Consider the following 19,657-nt stretch of genomic DNA (forward strand, 5'->3'; position numbering starts at 1 on the left):
TCAATTTATAAACTGCCGCGCGTGCGGCATCTTCGTTTTACGAAGAGACGAGAGAGAAACGTCAGGCGCGGCGCACAAGGTTGCCGAGGTCGGTTTCCTCATGCGTGCCCTATATCACGAGGAAAAGAAAGAGAGAGAGAGAGAGAGAGAGAGAGACCGCAACGCGGAAGAAACAATTAGCTTCGCGCGCGGAACAAACAGAAGCGATCGCTGCTCGATTATTGAAATCTCGGCATGCAGCAATCGGTTGAACATCCCTTCTTCTTCTTCTTCTTCCCGCCGTGGATCGACCCTGGCTAATCGAGGAGAGACCGGCACTCCTTCACGCGCATTCCCTAATCCTTCGTCAGGTCAACGACTGTCTACCAAAACTTGCCTCCATTCGCGAGCCGGTTCTACCACGTAAGCTAACGCAGCTAATCTGTTATGACGACGAGATTGTATCTCGACCGGTCCGGCCATTTGAATTCGTCCTCGGTAAAAAAATCGTGGCGAGTGGTGATCTCCACAATATTCGTTAGATCGCGAAAAGTCTGTCACACGATTAATATCAGCAAAGCTATCCGATACTTATAACGGTATAGCCATTAATTTACATCGCGACTTCTATCACGTCCATTTGTTGCGATCGAGATCGTCGGCGGTGCGTCGACGATCTAATGATCGTTTACGGTGCTGAAGTAACGCATCAGATGCCTGGCGTCGTCTAATAGAGCCCGCCCGTTAATAAGCCGTATATTGTTACGCACCGAGCCGATAATCGGTTGCGATTATTAAAGACATACGACGGATAGATGTGATACGACACGTGTCATTTTCAGCGAATCTCGATGTAAAATGGCTGGTAGCACAAATTGAAATAACGTTATCACGCAAATATAATGTTCGTAAGAAGCAAGGTGGACGTAATTATCATTCTCCTCTTCTTCAAATCTCTTGTCCTTCGCTATCAGACAAATTTGATGTCAGATAAGAAAAGTAAATGAGTATACTGAGAAAAAAATATCCGGTATTTGTAACTATAATCATCGTGGTGAAAGAATTATAGTCAGGATTTTTCCACTAAGTATTATTATAGCGTCAGTGATAATAACCCTATTGAAAATTTCCCACCACGAGAACTCATGTGAATCCATAATAGGATAATAAAAATCCATATAGATATCCATATTACGTGCAGAAATCCATAGGAATCTATATAGGTTTACATGGGAATTTACATGGGAATCCACATGGACTCTTACTTATGACCGGGGCAAATCCCTAGGGGCAACCATGAGATTTCATATGAATTTCCTATATGGATTCCCACCTGGTTCTTTTTTTTTCAATCTTACACACATGTTGCTACTATTATTTTTATGGCCAAAACCATAGAAAGAGTATACAAAAAAAGGGCTAAATTCATATAAAATACTCATTAATACTCCTTAAGAAATTTTTATTCGGATCAAGTAAATATTTCTCGAATATAGAAAAAAGTGTTGCGTTCAAGTAATATTTACTTGACTCAAGTAAAAATTTGCTAATAAATATTTTTCTTTTGTGTATATTTCAGGCCGAAAATAACTATAATTTAACTAAATGTTGAATTTTTTCATTGAAGAAAAGAATTTCAGATCCATCGAAAATCAATGAGTACACACAACGGATCACTGCGTGCGAGACTGCGAATCCGTGCGGTGGAGGAAATTTGAAATTTTCTAAAGATCGCTCCTCACGCGATCTCTGTGTGGGTGTGTGTGTGTGTGTGTGTGTGGCAATAAATAAGGTGAAAAAAGATATTCGAGCGCAAGTGGCGAAAATATACCGCAAGTTTTTCGTTGCGGAGAACTCGCTCGAGTGCGGATAATATTCCAGCCGTGATCTGCATCGCGACGGAGACGTGCAGACGGTTCATTGTATCGCCGGCTCAGAGGCTTGCTCAGGTAGGTAAGTACCGTTCGACGGGCTCCGTCCGACGCCAGTCACGCCACAACCTTCGTCGTGTCAGGTGCACGGGCTTCTAAAGAATCTTACGCGCATCGTTCGTCCTCGAACACAGCCAGCCCGTTGATCTCTACTGACTATCAAGGTATGTGAAAGAGAAACAAATCACGCTACGCGCATCGTTGTCGTGGGCTCTGTCCGATTCCGCTCGGAGAGAGGATATGTTTTTCGACGAGTTCTCGGCATGAAACGACGAGAATTTACGGATGCGAAGAATTGAGGATAAAGTGCCTGGCCGAAATTTCACATCTCGCTGGAGCACCTGAGGGAAGTCTCGTTTAAACAGGCACGTGTGAACGAGAGAGAATGACAGGAATTTGAAATTTTCCGCTCGTCCCCCTCTTCGTCCAGTTCTTTTAATACGTTATTTTTTCGTTCAATAAACGACCGGTGGTGATTCATATGACGTTCCTAAATGTATTGCTGCTTATAGCGTAAAGTGAAGAATGGGTTTGATGAATATACTTGTACGGTTGGATATACAATGGACAATCAAATTCGTTTTAGTTGAAAGAAACAGAGTCTCTGATTGTAAGAACAAAATTTGGTTTATAAGAACTGAAAATTTCATTTCCTCCGACCAAACCGCATTTGATTGTACGGAGAAAATATTGTAATGAAATTTACCACTACTAATTATTTAGCGTACACGATTGATTAAAAGTCAGCGTTAACGAATCTTTGCTGACAGAAAGTGTTCGAAGGAACGCTATATACCGAGAAATGACTGATATCTCGGAAAATCAAATTAGCAACGATTAGGTGAGGAAACAAGTAAATTATTGACACTTAGAAATGTAGAGATATATCAGTATGTGTGATTGTAAGAACTAGTGGGCTTTCGAATATAAGAGCCGAGTATTTCGAAGAGATCATATGCATGCATGCTGATCAAGTCTTTTTTGGTTTGTTTCTACGTTTGTTTCTAGTTAGGTAAAGTTTTTATTTACATATATTATGAAACATCCTTTATTTATTGCGACATATATGTTAGTTGTATATGCGCGACAATTTAGCTGTGTTTTATTAATTATAGTGCAAAAGTCACTAGGGTTGATTAAAATTGATTCTACGTCAATCGCACTTATGGATGCGAGCTTTCTCTTTGAGCACAAAATTTTCCCCGTCGTAAATAACGTAACGGAAATTCGAGCTCCAATGATCGTATCGCCTTTCCACATTGGAAACACCATCGAACACGCTCTAGTTGACTGCGACTACCGTTGCCGCTGGCGCGGCCACGCGAGGGATCGCGAATTTTTCAACCGGCAATTCTGCCGCCACCACGCGTGTAATCGCAACCCGATTCGTTTGTCTTGCTGATCACGTTGGTGAGGTCTTACGAGCTGACTGATAATGTCCGAGATGTTAGGTAACTGTCGCCTCGTAAAATTGCAATTAGCAAGAATAAAGACGTCTCACTCGAAGCAATGTGCCTGCGAATGTAAAATCGAAGGATATAACAATTCGTACGTATGCTGTTTGTTGGTTGTTTCGAGATTACATATCTAAACTGAACTCATTCATAAAACTCTAAGAAAATAACTCTAACAAAGAACCTCGTGAAATAATCGTTTCTGAGATCTTCCGTCAAGCTAATATATTTTCACACGTATAATAACGTTAAATATGACATCCCGAGAGTTTATACACGTTAAAATTTCAATAACGGATCCCGAGATTATCATGGATTAATTCCGCTCGCGTTTTTTTTATATATTAACATGATCGCGCGCCGAGTAACTGTAATATTGTGCGATGATGTAATTTTTAGGCTACGTGATTTCCTCGTTTCTTTCGTTCCTTTTCTTCTAATTTTGGTATTAATGTTAACTTGTGATTACAGTGCGGTGTAATTATTCTAATACGAAGGACGGATGTTTCACACATAAAATAGATTTGTAGCAGTCAACAAATTCATTCGAGTTGGAATGTAAACCCAAAAGAAATTTTATCGAGATAAATAATCATAGAAATTACTAACATTCGTCTCGTTGCGAGAGTCGACGTTACCGACGTGCAAAAATTAAACGAGCGCTCGAAATGCAATCCGTACCGTTAATTGCTTCATGTCGGAAGAGTTGATTTTTGTTGGGTGGTTTCAAAAATACTGTCGATGTTCGAATTTATGTGTTTCGAAAGTGCGGAAAATACGTTTATGACAATGCGCGCAACAAAGGTACTTATTTAACATTTTAAATATTCGACATTTATCTTTAATAATTTAAGATAATGTATGACTTGCGCTTCTTCCTTGGTCGGCCAAGGTCTGCCTTTATCGGCATGACGATAAGCGAGTCACCGTATTATTTTTCCTCGAAGAAACTGCACAATCCTATTTGTTGCGAACCGAACCAAGTGCAATGCCGTATACGCGTAAAGATATATATATATAAGAAAAAAAAAAAAGAAACTTTTTCAGAACGCAATTTCATCTGTACCAATAATTCGGCCGAATCGTTCACTTCAACGACGGAAATTCTAAACAAACAGGCGGCTAACAGCGCTCGCTGTTGCGCGAAAATGTTTCTCGTCAGTCAACAAGTGAGGAAGCACTTACAACCATTATAATTTAACGATAAAGTTATTCCCGTTAAGTATGTTCTAATTGCTCCGGCTTTCGAGGCCACGTTCATTAGTCTATAACTACTATGAAAATGGTTAATTTGCGGACGACAATTTGCGCGTGGCCAATTTGCGAAATCGCCATTACACGTCGTGTGCATTTCAGGGTAATCTTTACGTAAGGCGTACCGTTACTATCAAGGTCACCGTTACTGCGATAATTTACACACGAAACTCCTTTCGGCGAAACCCGGCATAAAAGCGCCGTCATAATTTCGCAAGCGGGACGCTTAGAAAGCAATGCCGTTAAATCGCCGACATTTGCTCACCATTAGTCATATCGTCCGGGTAGAGGCGCACAATTGGAACACCTCACAGAACGGAGAAGGCGGCCATTGTCTCCTCCTTGACCTTAAATCACGACGACATTGCAAAAACCTCCGCCGCGCTTTCCCTCTCGGCAATCTGAGAACGAGGTGGTTTCCGTGTTTATTACTTTCATGCACACAGTTGTTTGTAAAACGTGGCGAACACAGGCGTGAAATCAAATAATGATGAGGTAACTTCCGCGTTGATTACCGTTTCTCACAGAAACAATTTTAATGTAAACTTCCTTTCGTGTCCAGAAACACAATGTCGGGTTACTTGTGCCGACACATGCCAACACTCCGGAACAATCAACATTATTCTTTGACTTAAACATACAAGTCCTTGAGAGGAAGGGGAAAAGAATGAAATATCACGTCTTTTCGCCGCACGCTTAGAGACTGAATATGTTCAGTCTAGTTAAGAATAAATCAACCGGTTTACTGTGAAATTCAGCCAAAATGTTAAATATTACAGGAGATATTCAAATATAAATTAAGAAATTCAATAATTTCATCAAATGGATAAATTTATATAAGTAAAAATACACGTGAAAAATTTACTTGATATGCGAATAAATGTTAAAAAATGAATTTTTCTTTGAAAAGATTAGTTCACGTAGGTACAACTATAGCGCACTAAACAGGCAAGGATGAAAGTCAATTTTTTATTACATTTTTACGACCACTCGATATTTGTTGACAAGTATTACATAGTATCGAAATATTAGGAGATGTGACAATCGAGCCGGCTTCTTATTCCTGCGGCCTGCCATTGACGACTTTGGCGCGTTGGGGTAACGATGACCAACAGTCCGTACCGTTAGGCCGAATCGTTATTCCAGCTGGAGAATGTCAATTTCATGCGGTTTACGGTACTCAAATTGCACGTTAATATACACCGGCGTTGTGCCGATCGTTTATCGTCTTGTTGCGACCGATCCTCCGGGATAATCAATGCGTTGTCCGGAAAATAAATTAAAATTATGACGGCGAGAGAGAGAGAGAGAGAATTAGATCAAACGAAGCATAGACTTTCACTTAGACACGTTCGCTCGATTTTGCGACAACATATTTTCTTTCGCACTCCTTCCCGGCACAGTTCCCTTGCGTTAGGATGTTCTCGTTTATATTAAGGATATACAGTGAAAAAGTGAAAAAATACTTAGAATAATCACTTGTCTTCGATCAAAGAAAATATGAAAAGAAAATCAAAAGAAACTACTTCTTTGACCGCCGTTCTTCTTTTTCGCTTCGAGCGAGTGTCGAAACGAGCATCGGGGCGGAAGATACATCAGGATCCGCTTAAAAACGACATACGTTGACCACGAGTCGCGACCACAACTCGATACCATTCACTCCAATCAATCGCGCGCGCGTTCTGCTCCGCGTAATCCTATCCTGACTCAGCGCATTCGTCATCATCGACGCTTTCGCACGGATCCGTGAAAATACTAACGTACGGCATAACGTCGGAGAAACAACGGTACCCGGCGCGAAACGCTTCCGGTGTGTCGCCCGCGCTTAAAATCCGACCTCGCGAGGCTCCTCCTAAAAATAACTCGGCCAGGATCGGCCGGATCCAGTTTTGGGGTCAACGACTCTGAGGATCACCGGTCGGCTGGCGGTCCTAATTGCAGGTCGCTCGATAGTCTTTGACGAATCGGTCGACAATTACGCAGCATGAGAGAAAGAAAGAGAGATCGTCGCACTAACCAAATATTATATTCGCAGAAGCGAAAGAATGTGGCTATCGAGGACGTGGCTGTTGCCGTTGCTGCTCGGGCTGGCGTGCGCCCAGAGGAACGACGAGAACGATGCGTCCAGCGCCTTCATCGAGGAGGCCCGGAAACTCTTCAACCATCATAAATCCATCGAGAACATGCCACAAGCGAAGCAGGTGCCGATGCAAACCGACGTCGTGTACTCGCGAGAATTTCGATTTATTTCGCCTGACGAGATCCTTCGTTAAATTTGTCTCATGATTCATCTCGAATAAATCAATTCAAGAGAGTCGGACAGTTATATCCTTAAACAAAGACATAATGCGGACACGTGTAATCAACAGGTCGGTGACATGCTATTCGAGAAGAAATCCTCGGCGGACAGCGTCAGCCAAATCTTGTCGGGTTTGGGCAGCTTGATGTCGGGCGGCCAGAATAATCAGGGCTTCGATATGTCAATGGTAGGCTCGATCTTGAATGTTCTGGGCTCGATGAACAATGGACAGGCGAATCATGCCAAGCGATCGATGAACGATGCGCAAGAGCGCAATGAGGAGCACGGTATAGACTGGGGCAGCGTGATCAGCATGGGTAGCGCGTTCTTTCAACAAAATGCCAACAGTGACATGGTGATGGGTCTCGTGCCAATGGTTCTCGAGACTCTGGGCCATGGGAGTAACGACGCCGATGCCGGCGATCACTCGGGGCACTCCTGGTTCTTGCCGCCCATCCTGGAGAACATTCACGTTATGTGGGATCATTTCAGGTATCGCGTTATCTACATGGCGAAAATTCGAAATTGATACCGAATAGATCCGGTCGAGAGCTAACTGACTAGATTAAAGAGTGCGGCCAAGATGTTCCCCATTTTTTTCCCGCTCGATATCAGATACTCGCCAACCTGATTGGCATTACTACCTCGTGAGAGGGTCAATTTCTCCTGGGATGGCAAAAATGATTGTCTGAGTCCAAGACTTTATAACGAGAATGAGCATTAATATATCGAAGAAATACACAGAACATCGAATGTGATTTAACACTAGAACCGCCGATAGTAGCCATTTTGGCTCTTCTGAAAAATTGCTATACATCCTACAAATTTTTATATTGATTAATAGTTTTCCTTTTCATCATTTTAAATATAATCTCAAATAATGTCAAAATAATTCTCGAGTAACCGAAAATACGAACTAAATTAACACCTTTACTCGGCAGTTCTAATATCTTTCTTGATTTTTTTCGAATTTTTATCTCTCTCAAATAAGTCCCGAAATATTAGGAATAAGTGTGAAATAAAAGATTGATATTTTCATGTAACAATATATTACAGCAATTCAGAGCTCGGCCAGACGTTGTGGAAGAATAGCGGTCTGTCGAAGGTGATGGCTCAAATGTCGGACGAACATGGTAACATCCAATACGAGAAGATCATGGACAGCTTCGAGAACCCCACTCTACGCCGGAGATGGATCAGGTCGCTCACGAATTTCGTCTCCGAGTGGATTTCTCACGTGTCCGATCCTGTGAATCAGCAACGTTATCTCTCAACCGCGCAATTCGTCGGCAACAGTTTCCTAAAGTCCCAGGGATTCCCGAAATCGGCGATGTTCGACGCTCAGAGACCAGCGGACAGTCTTTCCAGGTTAGCGCAACAACAACGTAGAATGAATACAACAGGTGATACGGTTTCTCTTGTTCAGATTGGCGAACATGCTGGCGCGGAAATACTTGAGCATGAATATCGATAGCTCGCTGTATGTGAGGCCAGCGATAGCATACTTCCAAGAGTTAGTGAGTCTAGCCTCGGAGAAAGGATTCATCATGTCCCGAGTAAATGCGCGAGAGTTGAGCAATAAACTGAGCGATACCATCAACAACGACATCGTCTCCCCCTTGCTCAAGGTATAACTGCCACGAATTCTTGCGTACAGAGACGCGTAAACTTTTCTCTTCGGGAATTTCATAATAATACGTTCAAATTCGATATTTTCCTAAAAGTTTCATCGGTTTTAAGTCAATCCTCTTACAATTATAAACGCGGTATTATTTCGCAAGCTGTTTTCGATGATTTCCAGGCGTATCGAGCGCACAAGTGGGCGACGAAAATGCCGCACTGTGCTAGTCAAATCTTGTGTACCATAAACGAGAAGAGCCAGCAGAGCGATGGTCGCGACAACGAATCGCGCATACGCAGCGTATTGCTGAAAATGGCGAGTTTCCCTGCGGCTTGGACGGTCAGCAATAAATCAGGAATTAATTTCTGGTCCCTCTACGGGGCCATCATGGAGAACGAGGGATGCATCGTGAGTAAACTGCCTCACCGGTCGCGCGAGAGAAACTTCGCGAAAGAGCTTCCTATAAACCTTTCAAATGATAACTTTGCTACTACAATATATTTCGGCGACTCTTCTCACAGACTAACTCGCATTTTTTACATAATTGTGTAAAACTTTACTGCAATTCTAAGCAAATTTATGAGTAAATTGTCAAATCGTAGCTTACGAATCGTAAGAATCTAGCCGATATTCACAATCAGATTTTATATTTAAGACCGTCTTATCTTTGGATGCATTGTAGCCGATGAAGCAATATATAGTATTTGAACTTAAGTCGATCTTAAGATCTACGAATATTGACTTTTAAATGAATTGCAATTCTGTACTAGCATTTGTACTGTTCATCGTTACATGCACAGTCGGTCACAGAACGGTTTTTTTGTACATGTTTCAGAACACACGAAAAATACGGCAAAGCGAGCCTATGATTTACGAACATACGCAGTAGATAGTCAGTCAAACTTACACATATCTCATTTCGACGGCTGTCCAACCATTTATTGCACATGTCGTAAATCATAGGTTCGCTTCGTCGTATTTTTGGTGTGTCCCGAAGCATGTAGAAAAAAAACAACCGTCCTGTGACCGAGTGTATCATTACGATGAGTGGCTCTAATTTCAGAGATAGTATTGTCATTTGCGGCAAATTGCGTGTGATTGCGCATAAAGAAAGCTCATCGCGAGTTCTTATTTGCAGGTTCACTAGGTAGGGAAAGAAACAATCGACACTAATCAGTGCATCCGTTCGCTATTATAAATATTTGTCTCGTCGATTCTCTCGCGCTACCCGCGATTGTGCGATCCCCTCACTCACCTCAATTCCGCTTTCAGAGAAAATATCCGGCGGACTGCATGGCCTTCCACGAAGAGGAGATCCGGGTAACCACGGAGAGCATTCACAACGAGCTTTGAATTTAGTTTCGTTAATTCGCGGCCTGTGAAAGACATTGCTAAGTCGCCTCGAAGAAGACGCGCGAAGATCGAAAGTTCGTTTCTAATCTCTGTCCCATTGTATTTATTGCACCAAGCAAAACGAAATCGACGTTGGTTTTGTCGCTGCGCTCGGTCCGAAGGCGATCTCTTCATCGTCGTGTGTGGAGCATTTCTTCGTCCCCTTCACATGTACATACAAGCGTACTACGACGCGTCAATCCTGAACGTTCAGTTTTGCGGCAAAACAACCGAGCGTCCAAGAGACGCTGTAAATACGTGTAGAAAAGTTTTTATTTCGCAAACGCGCGACTCAGGCGTCTTCTGGGCGTCTCTTCCGGTCTTCCATGCTGCTTCGATAAATCCACGTTTCAGAAGCAACGCGCTCAGATGAGAGCAAGTGTGTGTGTGTGCGTGTGTGCGTGTGTGTGTGTGTGTATGTGCAAAACGTCTCGGACGAACCCCTTCGAAAGATAAATACTACACGAGTAGTTAAGACTCGAATTAAAAAAGAAAGAGGAAAACCCAGGCTAGATTTCATACTACAAAAGACGCTTAATGCGTCGATTATCAATGGCACGCCATTCCGGGCGCAGAACGAATGGTCTTGAATCTGATCGTCCCTAAGCATGACAATCGCCGGAATGTTGCGATACGGCTGATTCTAATCGTCGCTAATTAGTTGGCCGTTGCATCTCATGAAGCCACGATTCATCTTAATTACTTATGTAGTATTCGTCATTAAAATAAAAAAAAAGTTCATAGACATCTACGTACAAGCTGGGTTCTAGCGCGTCTCCGCGATTCTCTCTTTCGCGAGTGCAATAAACGACGTGGTGCTCAAGTCTCTACCCTAATTATAAGTATAAATATTACATTAATAATTATTATCTATGAATATGTGTGTGTCTTCTCTCTCTCTCTCTCTCTTTCCCTCATTCTCTTTCTTGTTTCATTTGACTTTATTTTACACTTTTTACTAGATAAATCTATAAAAATTTCTAATCTATTTAAAACAGCGAGAAGGCACGTTCCTTTGCAACACGACGCTCGCCATTACAGATCTCTCTCTCTCTCTCTCTCTCTCTCTCTCTCTCTCTCTNCTCTCTCTCTCTCTCTCTATCGCTCTTTTTCCCTTTCTTCCACGCGAAAAAATAGAATTTCGCGAATTTACGAGACTGTTGACGAACGGTTCGTTCCAAAATGGACGGAAGTCCGACGACTGGATACGTTCGGTACGAGTGCGAGATGAAGAATCCCACGCTGAGCATTCAGATGTTCGTACTGAACTCACAAACGACAGTGTTCTCAGTAGCTCCTTGTAAATAGTAGATAAAAGATAAATAAAATTCATGTGAAATGTACAACGATCGGTGTACATTTGCTCCTTTCGTGCGTCCTAAATGTGAGGTAAACGTCGATCGTGTTTCTCGACCACCGCGGCGCGCTTATTTCCTCTTGATGTTTTTACACGCCCACTCCAAACCTTCCTGAAAAATGAAGAAGGAGCCGACTTTAAGACCGTAGATGAAAAAGAAGGACAAGCAATTTTGAAAAATATATCGATTATTTCGAGAGGAAAAGATGATATTAAGGTCCCTTCACAAGCCCCATTTACATTTTATACAATAACTTTGTCAATAATCAACATTTTCAGTGGAAAACTTAACGATTACATTCGTCAAACTGTTGTTCAATCTAGACTCAAAATTGTGAGATATTTATTTAGGACTTTTCTTCTGTTTGAAGAAAGGATTATCCAAAACTTAAAGATGAGAAGTTTACTATGGAAACGCCGTTATGAGAAGTATTTCTTTCAGATCGAGGTGTCGACTGTGAAGATATGAGAATCCTGAAAGTTTAGAGCGCAATCTTGATTTGAAGAAGGTGCCAAAAATTACACAGAGGCTATACCAACAACTAAGCAAGAGGATTCATTCATTCATTTGTTACTGGTTTTACTGAAGTGCATCCTAAGGCCATAATAATACTACTTACTCCACTAGTATTTAACAACAGAATTGTTGTGACATGATTTTCTTTTTTCGGATGTCTCTTGCGTACCTTTACACCCTTGCCCTCGATGGCGATGCAAGACTGTATTTGCCAATCACGATCCTTGATATTGTGCAAACCGAGTCCCTCCGCTATCTCGGCCGCCGTCACGGCGTGTCCCAGATCCTGCTTGTTCGCGTACACCAACAACGGCACTCCTCGTAATTTTTCCTCCAGCAGAAGCTCCGACAGCTCTTGTCCCGTTTCTTCCAGTCTCTTGATGTCCGCGCTGTCAACGACGTAAATCTATCGGAATCGAGAAAAATACGTCTTAATTTGAATTTTCCATTTAGCGAAAAGGATGGAGAATTTGTTCGACATATTTTTTTCGTCTGCGCGACGAATTCGAAAATATCGACAAGACGAATGATCTTTCAATAAAAGGAGAGATCTAACACGGCCATACACACACATCTCTACTTGACAGCATGATCTAACGCGCTATGTGTGAAGCAGATGCTTGTTTCCGATAAGAAATTTCTAAAGGTCCGTCGTGGTGACGTTAAAAACTATCGCCCCGGTTGCTCGCACATTTGTAAAGCGGCTTTCCTACGATAAATACGTTACGTCGAAAGAGCAAGCACAATGATAGAGTTTTAATTCTTTATAAAGCCACGTACGATTGATCTCAATAGTGGAACCGTGCCATCACTGTCCGCCCTGCTATGAGACTTCACGATAAAACGATATTCTTTTGTTCGTTACCGTTGAAATTTCATGAAACCGTTGCTTCATCAGGAGGTGAAATGAAACTCCCGAAATAACGGCACGTAAAGAATTAATACGCTCACCAGCACGTCCGTGTTCTCAAAATAATTTCGCCAATAAGGCCGAATCTTTCGCGCCCCGCCGATATCCCAGACATTCAGCTTGAAGCCTTCGCTTTGAACGCTCTTTATGTTGAAGCCTTGAGTCGGGGTGACCTTGGGGAAATTAATTCATCTGTCATTCGTATATATCTCGTGTGTTGACGCGCATTTTGCGATAAATCGTGCACGCCAAGATCGTGCTCACCTGCGTGATATCTTCGCTCGCCAGCGACTTCAAGATTGTCGTCTTGCCGGCATTGTCCAGGCCCAACAGCAACAAACGCAGCTCCTTGTCGGGGTTCGACCGCAACTTTCGTAAAATAGCGAGCAGACCCTGACATTGAATGCCAATTTTGTATATTCACAATTATAAAATTATATCTCGAGATACACTTTACGCGTTGTACTTTAAAGATAAACGCTGAGCCTTATTACGAATATAAATTAGAAAATTTAAATGATTGCATATCAAATGAAATTTTATATAGTATTTCCGAGATTACATATCGCGGACTTTTGCCTTGGAATATTAACTTCTTATTACTATTTGTAACATTGTGCGGAAGAAAATAAGTAATCTTCTATTTGCATGAGAAATTATTCAACCAATTCAGAGATGAAGTAAAATTTGTAAGCGCGAAAATCTAAGCTTTGAATTACGCGCGCGCGCGATCAGTGCGTGCGTAAATCCCGAGGAAATAATTCCCACCCAATGGCACACGCGAGGAAAAGGTTATAGATCTATCCGAGTCGTGGGAAGCGTATTCTTATACGGTAATAAAATAAGAAGATATTTTCGATAGGAGAGAAAAGTGTTTCGCAATTGGTAAATGCAGTGCTTGAGATTGGTAAATTCCAATGCCGACGTAAATGCATTCTCGCGTTCTCTACTGCAATCCGCCTTCGAAGGTTATGTTTCGTGCTTCCGAGGATGTAGCACAGGATGGAAAATAATAGTGCATAACGGTGTGCATTTGTATTTTATTTACGTGACATTTTTACCATTTTATTGTTGGTATTTCAGGTACTGGAGCGGAGACGCGGTAACGATTTACTGCAATACGTCGACGACTGCCCAAAATGTCGTGTTGTTTTCCTCGTATCCAAGGGAGACAGTGACATCTGCAGAGAGCGGCCGATATTACGTACAGCCGTTCCAACGTGTTCCCAGTTACCTCTGCTCTTATAAAGTAACAACAGTTGATAAATAAAGTCGGATAAGCTTCCGAAAACCACCGACTTCATAAGAAAATAAAAAAATATTCAAAATAGCGACCTTAAACGAGGAATATATAGGATAAATAATCTTGAGTGATATACCGATTATTTTCTAGAATTGAGCGGTTTTTTTTATTCATTTTCCGACCAGAAAACCGGAATGAATTTTGGAAATATGGTTCGAGTGGATGTATTATTTAAAAGTACTTGAAAAAACTAAGCGTTTCAAAATTTAACAATTGTCTAAAACATTCTTGTGTATCTTTTAATTTCCCGCATAAAAGTGTTCTTTTAAATTCCCAAGTTCGTTAACTACGTTTAACATGTTGAACTGATAACGTAAAATGTATTTTAGAAGGAGAAACGTTTGATCGTTTTCCCACATCCAGTTTAACACATGTAAACAATTTATTACAAATGTAAGCAAAGATCCGCGTAACCTTGAATTTAATCGATTATTACTTTTGCGGTTTTCTCAAATTGATGATGTAACTAGTTTGACGAGATATATCGCTTGAGTGGTTTTTGAAAGTTCAGTCAAATAATAATGCGCTGTTACATAGAAATTTTATCGTTACCACTTACAGAAATATGCCGGTATATTATACCGGCTTCAACGCTAGTCCCCTGTTTTCCGATCAGGATGGAATCACAACGTCAATATCGCGGTTGACCGAAATTCCATTTTCTGAAATCACAAATATCGAAATAGGTTGGAATTATTTTCTTTTATGGCGGGGCACTAAATTGTACATCACTGGAAAGATCAGTGAAAATAACGAGAGAAACGGTCCTCATTTAATACAAGTTCCACAGGAATCATCAGGCAGGTAATGAATACCAAATACTTCATTGTTTAGGTCTTTGAACCATCTAGAGAGTTAACGTGCGAATGATTCTGTAATAGGACTTCGGTTTGTTATTATTATCATCATCGTTATTAACTTTGTACAGTTGTAAAATAGCTATCGCTGGTCGGGACAGCGTAATTATTTTGTCAACGCTTAACGAAATTTGGAAGTACAAAATATATGACGGCTCTTGGCAAAAAGTGACCCCCTTTATTCCCAATAATGATAACTTGCAGACCGAATATGCCATCAAAATGTCACAAGCGGGATGTACAGTGGTACTGACTAATTTAGGTATGTAAATGAGAAGTGTAATAACTTTTAAACGAGCGGCAAATTCACCGTCGTCAAATAGCACACACAACTCTTTCTTTTCTTCTTCTCAAGGACGCGTTTTCAACGCTCCAGTCTTGGCCGAGATGCCGAAGAGAGTCAAGTTTGTTGACATTGCCAGCGGTTTCGACCACACCATTCTGCTGGCGGAGAACGGCGACGTTTATTCGATGGGAATGGGAACGTACGTAATATATTGCATCATACGCGAATTATTAACGAACTCTCGAAAATATCATGACAGACGCGGTCAGTTGGGGCACAACGATTTGGAAGATTACGATAACCCGAGGCTGATCGAGGCTCTGGCAGGTTTGAAGGTCGCACAGATATCGGCAGGTGGATGGCACAGCGCCGCAGTGACCGACCAAGTAAGAAAACCCAATGCGTCGACTCACGATCATTTCTTTTTGACAATCTGCTTCGACAGGGCGATCTGTATACCTGGGGATGGAATACCAACGGAGAACTAGGGATCGAAAGCGAGGACACGAAAGTACACGCGGTTCCAATCTTGATTAATGTCAACGAAGAAATGAACGTAATGAGCGTCGAGTGCGGGAACTCCTTTACTATTTGTTTGACGGGTAATACACGCGTGTTTGTCAATTGCGATGTAAATGATTTTCTCCCCGGACATCTTCTACCTTTAGACGACGGGTCCTTTTGGGGCTGTGGCACTAATAAATATGGCCAGTTGGGGAAACTTCACCAGGGCTCTGGCAATCCTCGTAATTTCGTTCGATTGGACACCGGAGCGCTAGATCCTAAAACAGTGAGAAGATTTAAGTGTCACGAATGGGGCACGGCGATAACCACGGGGATGGAGTGACGTTGTACTTTTGCTGTCAAATAAATTTTTTCTCAGTCGTGCGTTCGTTCCCTTTAATCCTCCTCGTATATTCCCCGCGTGCGTCTCGCTTCTTTCGCCTCTATCGAGAATAGACCGCCGGCTAATATTTCGTCCTAGTTCGAGAAAGCCGTTCGTAGAACTGTCAACTCGTACGTATTAACCTTTTTCGTTTCTAAAACATTCAACGGAGCTTATAATTGCAACCTATAAACCGCTCTGATGAAGTAAATATATATCTTGTCAACAAACACGCAAAAGCTAGCAAAATAATAACGATGAAAGAACATGCGATAAACGGAACGGATTTTGTTTTCGAAGATAATTACTTTTGATATTTCTGAATATTAACCAAGGATTCATTGTTGGTATATATTATTACCCTCTGTCGCGAGTGAAATCTAAAGGAAACGTCCACAAATGTCTGTTGATAAGGGAGGCAGATATTTCGAACATCATAATAGTATGTGTCTAATTCCGGTGAATACCTCAGTTTCTATTTATTTTTTTTTTTTATTTTAGAATCTATCCTATGACCGGAGATACACTTTGTGTATAATAAAGTAATAATAGCCTGTTTGTAACAGCACTTATTTGGGAGTGCTCTTTTCCAATTGCTCGCGAGGGTGCAATTCGAACAGCTTAATCTCGCGCGGTACTCTCGATTTGCGTTACGAAAACTGCGTATACATATCGTGAGTCTTACCTGCTCGATAACGAAAAAGATGAATCTTTCTCTCATATCATCCTTAAAATAGGAATAAGAAACTTTCGAAATGACGATATGTTTCTTAAATCTACTGCGATGCTGTAAGCTGCATCCAATGCGATGTCGCGTTAAATCGGAAGATCGAATCACTGCGTCGTCTACGATTAACGAAATCTTGTTCGAGGATTTTTCTGCACTGAAATAAGAGTAACTTTTGTAAAACTCGTTCTTCGACGGGGTGATATATTCTGCAATGAATTAATGAAAACGTAGACTAAAGGATGATACTATATTCCGTTTACCTGTTTCTTCGAGTTCCGCTGGACGGATGGTAAGCTGGGGACGTTCAGCATCCCCTGCCGTTAATTCTTCGTACGATTTATTCGTAATTAAATATTCCGTCGATACTCGTTGGATTTAAGAGAATACTCGTCTACGAGCAATGCAACAATCGATCACCGACAGATATTTTCTCACGGAGAAACAACATTCTCATTCGGTCGAAAAAATCGGACGAGCGTTTTTACCTGTGAAATAATATTCTGTTTGCGCAGGAATCTATTTCCCGCGCGTGAAAATATTAATTATGCTCTCTACAAATTTATCGCGTGCGAAAGATGCCGTGTTTGATACTTGCAACTTCAATATGACATTTGCTCGAATTATCTCGAATTAATTCCATCTCGCCAGCTAATTAAAACACTCGTACCATGATCGTCTAGATTATCTCTGTAATGAATAACTTGGAGTGCTATGATATCCAGTCTTGTCAGTTAGTCTCGTAGTCGGCAACTCCCAGAAAATCGCCTAGCAATCTACGAGACGATTTTAATTGTTCGTTTGTGCTCGGAATTCTCGTGAAATACGGCAAAGTTGCTCGAAACTTCACCGACTCGATGATACATCGCGGTTCCGCTGTCTTCCCGGCTCTTGAAAGTGCTCGGAAGAGTCGGCAACATTCTTTCTGCGATAAATAGCCGAAATAGGAGATTTTCGTGAAACTATTATCGTCCCGATCACTCTTACGTTAATCTCATGATCAATGCGAAGAGAAATTCCAGTTTAAATTTGCTCATACGTATAAAACTTTTAGAAAACCAATGAAATTACTATTTAAATACGCAATTGGACTTTTAAGCTAATAGAAAGTTTTCGAAGACAAATTATATCAGCGTTAATTTCGTTTCTATTTTTAACGAACATATTCTCCTTTGGCAATTGAATCGGCTTATTAGACAATTTCACATATTATTATATTGAAAAGCAGGTTACACATCGCGTAAAGTTATTCCCGACTCTCCCGATAGATACTCACACCTGTGCTCTCGCGCGATGTGAATGCAATCGCATTTCCAGCGGAGAATCGCCTGTCGTATACACGTCGGGTGAGAATAAATAACAAAAAAAATCACACGCGGAGACGACACTCCGTTTTGTTTTTTACTCATTGGTTTTATTAATTTTTTTTCCATATTTTGTTCAATATTTTCAGAAAATAACACTCCAAAGCGAAAAAACCGTATATTCTCACCAATCCCAATGTATGTATAATATATATATATTATACTTCTCATATATAATATATATGTATATATATATAATATATATATAATGTATACTTTTATACTTTATATATAATAATATTATGTAGAGTAGCGCACACTTTAGACTGTTATGTATCGATACCTTTTATAATTTTATCGATAAATTACAAATATTGAAAAACATGAAACAGACACAGTCGGCGGGGACGCGCGGACCTCGGCGTGGGGACTTTTTTTCTCTTACGGAACCGTGAAAAATGTTTTTCGCGACGGATAGTGCTGTCCGCCGCTTCCACGTCCGTCCGGTCCGGAATAAATCGCCCGAAGGAATCGCGTCTTAGGTCCGCGAATCGAGGAAACCGGTGGAGAGAAAGGGAAAGAGCGAGGGAGAACAATGCGATCGAAATGAAGTGTTGGATCTTCCTCTGCGCGCCAAGTGTTTACCCGCTGAAGTTCTCGCTCGAGCAGAATGGTAAAGAGGGGAGGAGAGGAAGATTATTATACGGTAGACGCCGGCAGGCGGAAGCGGAAGCGGCGGGGTCTTCGTCTTCTCTCGTCGAACGCTAATAACTATAATATATAATATGTAATACGAACGCGCGAATATACGCGTGCCCCGGCGCGACTGACTTTTTTTTATTTATATATTTTCACACCGAAGTCAGAAAGGCAATACGCAGTATGAACTTACTTAGTACATTTGTGTTTTGTGTTTGTGTGTGTACGCGTTTATGTGTGTGGCTTTTACAGCTATTTTTTTCTCATTTGTCTATTGTTCCGTGTGCCTTCTTCTTCTGTTTCTTCCACTACTTCCGCGCTTTCTTCTTCTTCTCTCTCTTTTTTTTTTCTTCATCTTCTTCTTCTCTTCCATCATTTGGTTCTTCTATTTTTCTTTGTTTTTTTTTTGTTCGCTTTTTTGTCGCACAATAATACGCTCTCTCTCTCTCTCTCTCTCTTTCTATCTGGTAATTCGCTTTGTTCTCCCCCCGTTTTACCTCGCAATTCCCCATTTCTCTTTTCACTTTCGGTAACCTTATTCCGTCTTCCCCCCGTTCTTCCGAGTCACGAAAATTATCCGGAGACACGTGAGAGTAAGAGGGATAGAGAGGTACGAAGAGGAGGGATTTGTAGGATTGGGTGGTCGGAGGGTAGCGGAGAGATAATCGTATACAGACGCGGCTAACGGAATCAATCAACGTAAAGGAACCAAGGTAAAAGAAAAGAGAAGAAGTAAGAAAAGAAATGACACACAGGTGGAATGGTGGCGATCGCAAGCATTGTGACGTCGTCCGCTAATCAGGTTCTCCGAGGAAATCAGAGATCTCGTCGAATCCTTCATTACGAAACGTAACTCTAGTACTCGGCAAAGAATGCCAACA

At 41.4% G+C, this 19,657-nt stretch overlaps 3 protein-coding genes across 3 annotated transcripts; 2 read left to right on the top strand and 1 right to left on the bottom strand.

Moving 5' to 3' along the window:
• The first annotated feature begins 1,979 nt into the window (after positions 1-1,979).
• On the top strand, positions 1,980-10,807 carry LOC106751149. Its single transcript, XM_014631979.1, has 7 exons — positions 1,980-2,074; positions 6,654-6,819; positions 6,988-7,409; positions 7,974-8,285; positions 8,344-8,545; positions 8,719-8,946; positions 9,811-10,807. Exons 2-7 carry the CDS (start codon positions 6,664-6,666, stop codon positions 9,889-9,891), a joined length of 1,401 nt encoding a protein of 466 aa, XP_014487465.1. The 5' UTR covers positions 1,980-2,074; positions 6,654-6,663; the 3' UTR covers positions 9,892-10,807.
• Positions 10,186-13,863, bottom strand: LOC106751151 (ADP-ribosylation factor-like protein 3). The gene is made up of 5 exons (XM_014631981.1): positions 13,776-13,863; positions 12,979-13,107; positions 12,756-12,887; positions 11,974-12,210; positions 10,186-11,399 (listed from the first exon to the last, which is right to left on the bottom strand). The coding sequence occupies exons 1-5, from the start codon at positions 13,776-13,778 to the stop codon at positions 11,358-11,360; spliced, it is 543 nt and encodes a 180-aa protein (XP_014487467.1). The 5' UTR covers positions 13,779-13,863; the 3' UTR covers positions 10,186-11,357.
• An 11-nt stretch (positions 13,864-13,874) lies between these two features.
• LOC106751150 (RCC1 domain-containing protein 1) lies at positions 13,875-16,048 on the top strand. The gene is made up of 7 exons (XM_014631980.1): positions 13,875-13,963; positions 14,579-14,821; positions 14,946-15,136; positions 15,230-15,359; positions 15,420-15,546; positions 15,606-15,762; positions 15,829-16,048. Exons 2-7 carry the CDS (start codon positions 14,583-14,585, stop codon positions 16,005-16,007), a joined length of 1,023 nt encoding a protein of 340 aa, XP_014487466.1. The 5' UTR covers positions 13,875-13,963; positions 14,579-14,582; the 3' UTR covers positions 16,008-16,048.
• Positions 16,049-19,657: the final 3,609 nt, after the last annotated feature.

Source organism: Dinoponera quadriceps, unplaced genomic scaffold, assembly GCF_001313825.1.
Source record: "Dinoponera quadriceps isolate SergipeBrazil2010 unplaced genomic scaffold, ASM131382v1 scaffold6118, whole genome shotgun sequence".
NCBI lineage: Eukaryota > Metazoa > Arthropoda > Insecta > Hymenoptera > Formicidae > Dinoponera > Dinoponera quadriceps.

Excerpts from the sequence above, each read along its gene's own strand:
- LOC106751151 (XM_014631981.1), bottom strand. Across the intron at positions 12,888-12,978 it reads CGAGCGAAGATATCACGCAG|GTCACCCCGACTCAAGGCTT; the intron begins GTGAGCACGATC and ends AATTTCCCCAAG. Across the intron at positions 12,211-12,755 it reads TTGAGAACACGGACGTGCTG|ATTTACGTCGTTGACAGCGC; the intron begins GTGAGCGTATTA and ends CGATTCCGATAG.
- LOC106751149 (XM_014631979.1), top strand. The coding sequence starts at position 6,664 with ATGTGGCTATCGAGGACGTGGCTGTTGCCGTTGCTGCTCGGGCTGGCG. Across the intron at positions 8,286-8,343 it reads CCAGCGGACAGTCTTTCCAG|ATTGGCGAACATGCTGGCGC; the intron begins GTTAGCGCAACA and ends TCTCTTGTTCAG. Across the intron at positions 8,546-8,718 it reads TCGTCTCCCCCTTGCTCAAG|GCGTATCGAGCGCACAAGTG; the intron begins GTATAACTGCCA and ends GATGATTTCCAG.
- LOC106751150 (XM_014631980.1), top strand. The coding sequence starts at position 14,583 with ATGCCGGTATATTATACCGGCTTCAACGCTAGTCCCCTGTTTTCCGAT. Across the intron at positions 14,822-14,945 it reads CCACAGGAATCATCAGGCAG|TTGTAAAATAGCTATCGCTG; the intron begins GTAATGAATACC and ends AACTTTGTACAG. Across the intron at positions 15,137-15,229 it reads AGTGGTACTGACTAATTTAG|GACGCGTTTTCAACGCTCCA; the intron begins GTATGTAAATGA and ends CTTCTTCTCAAG.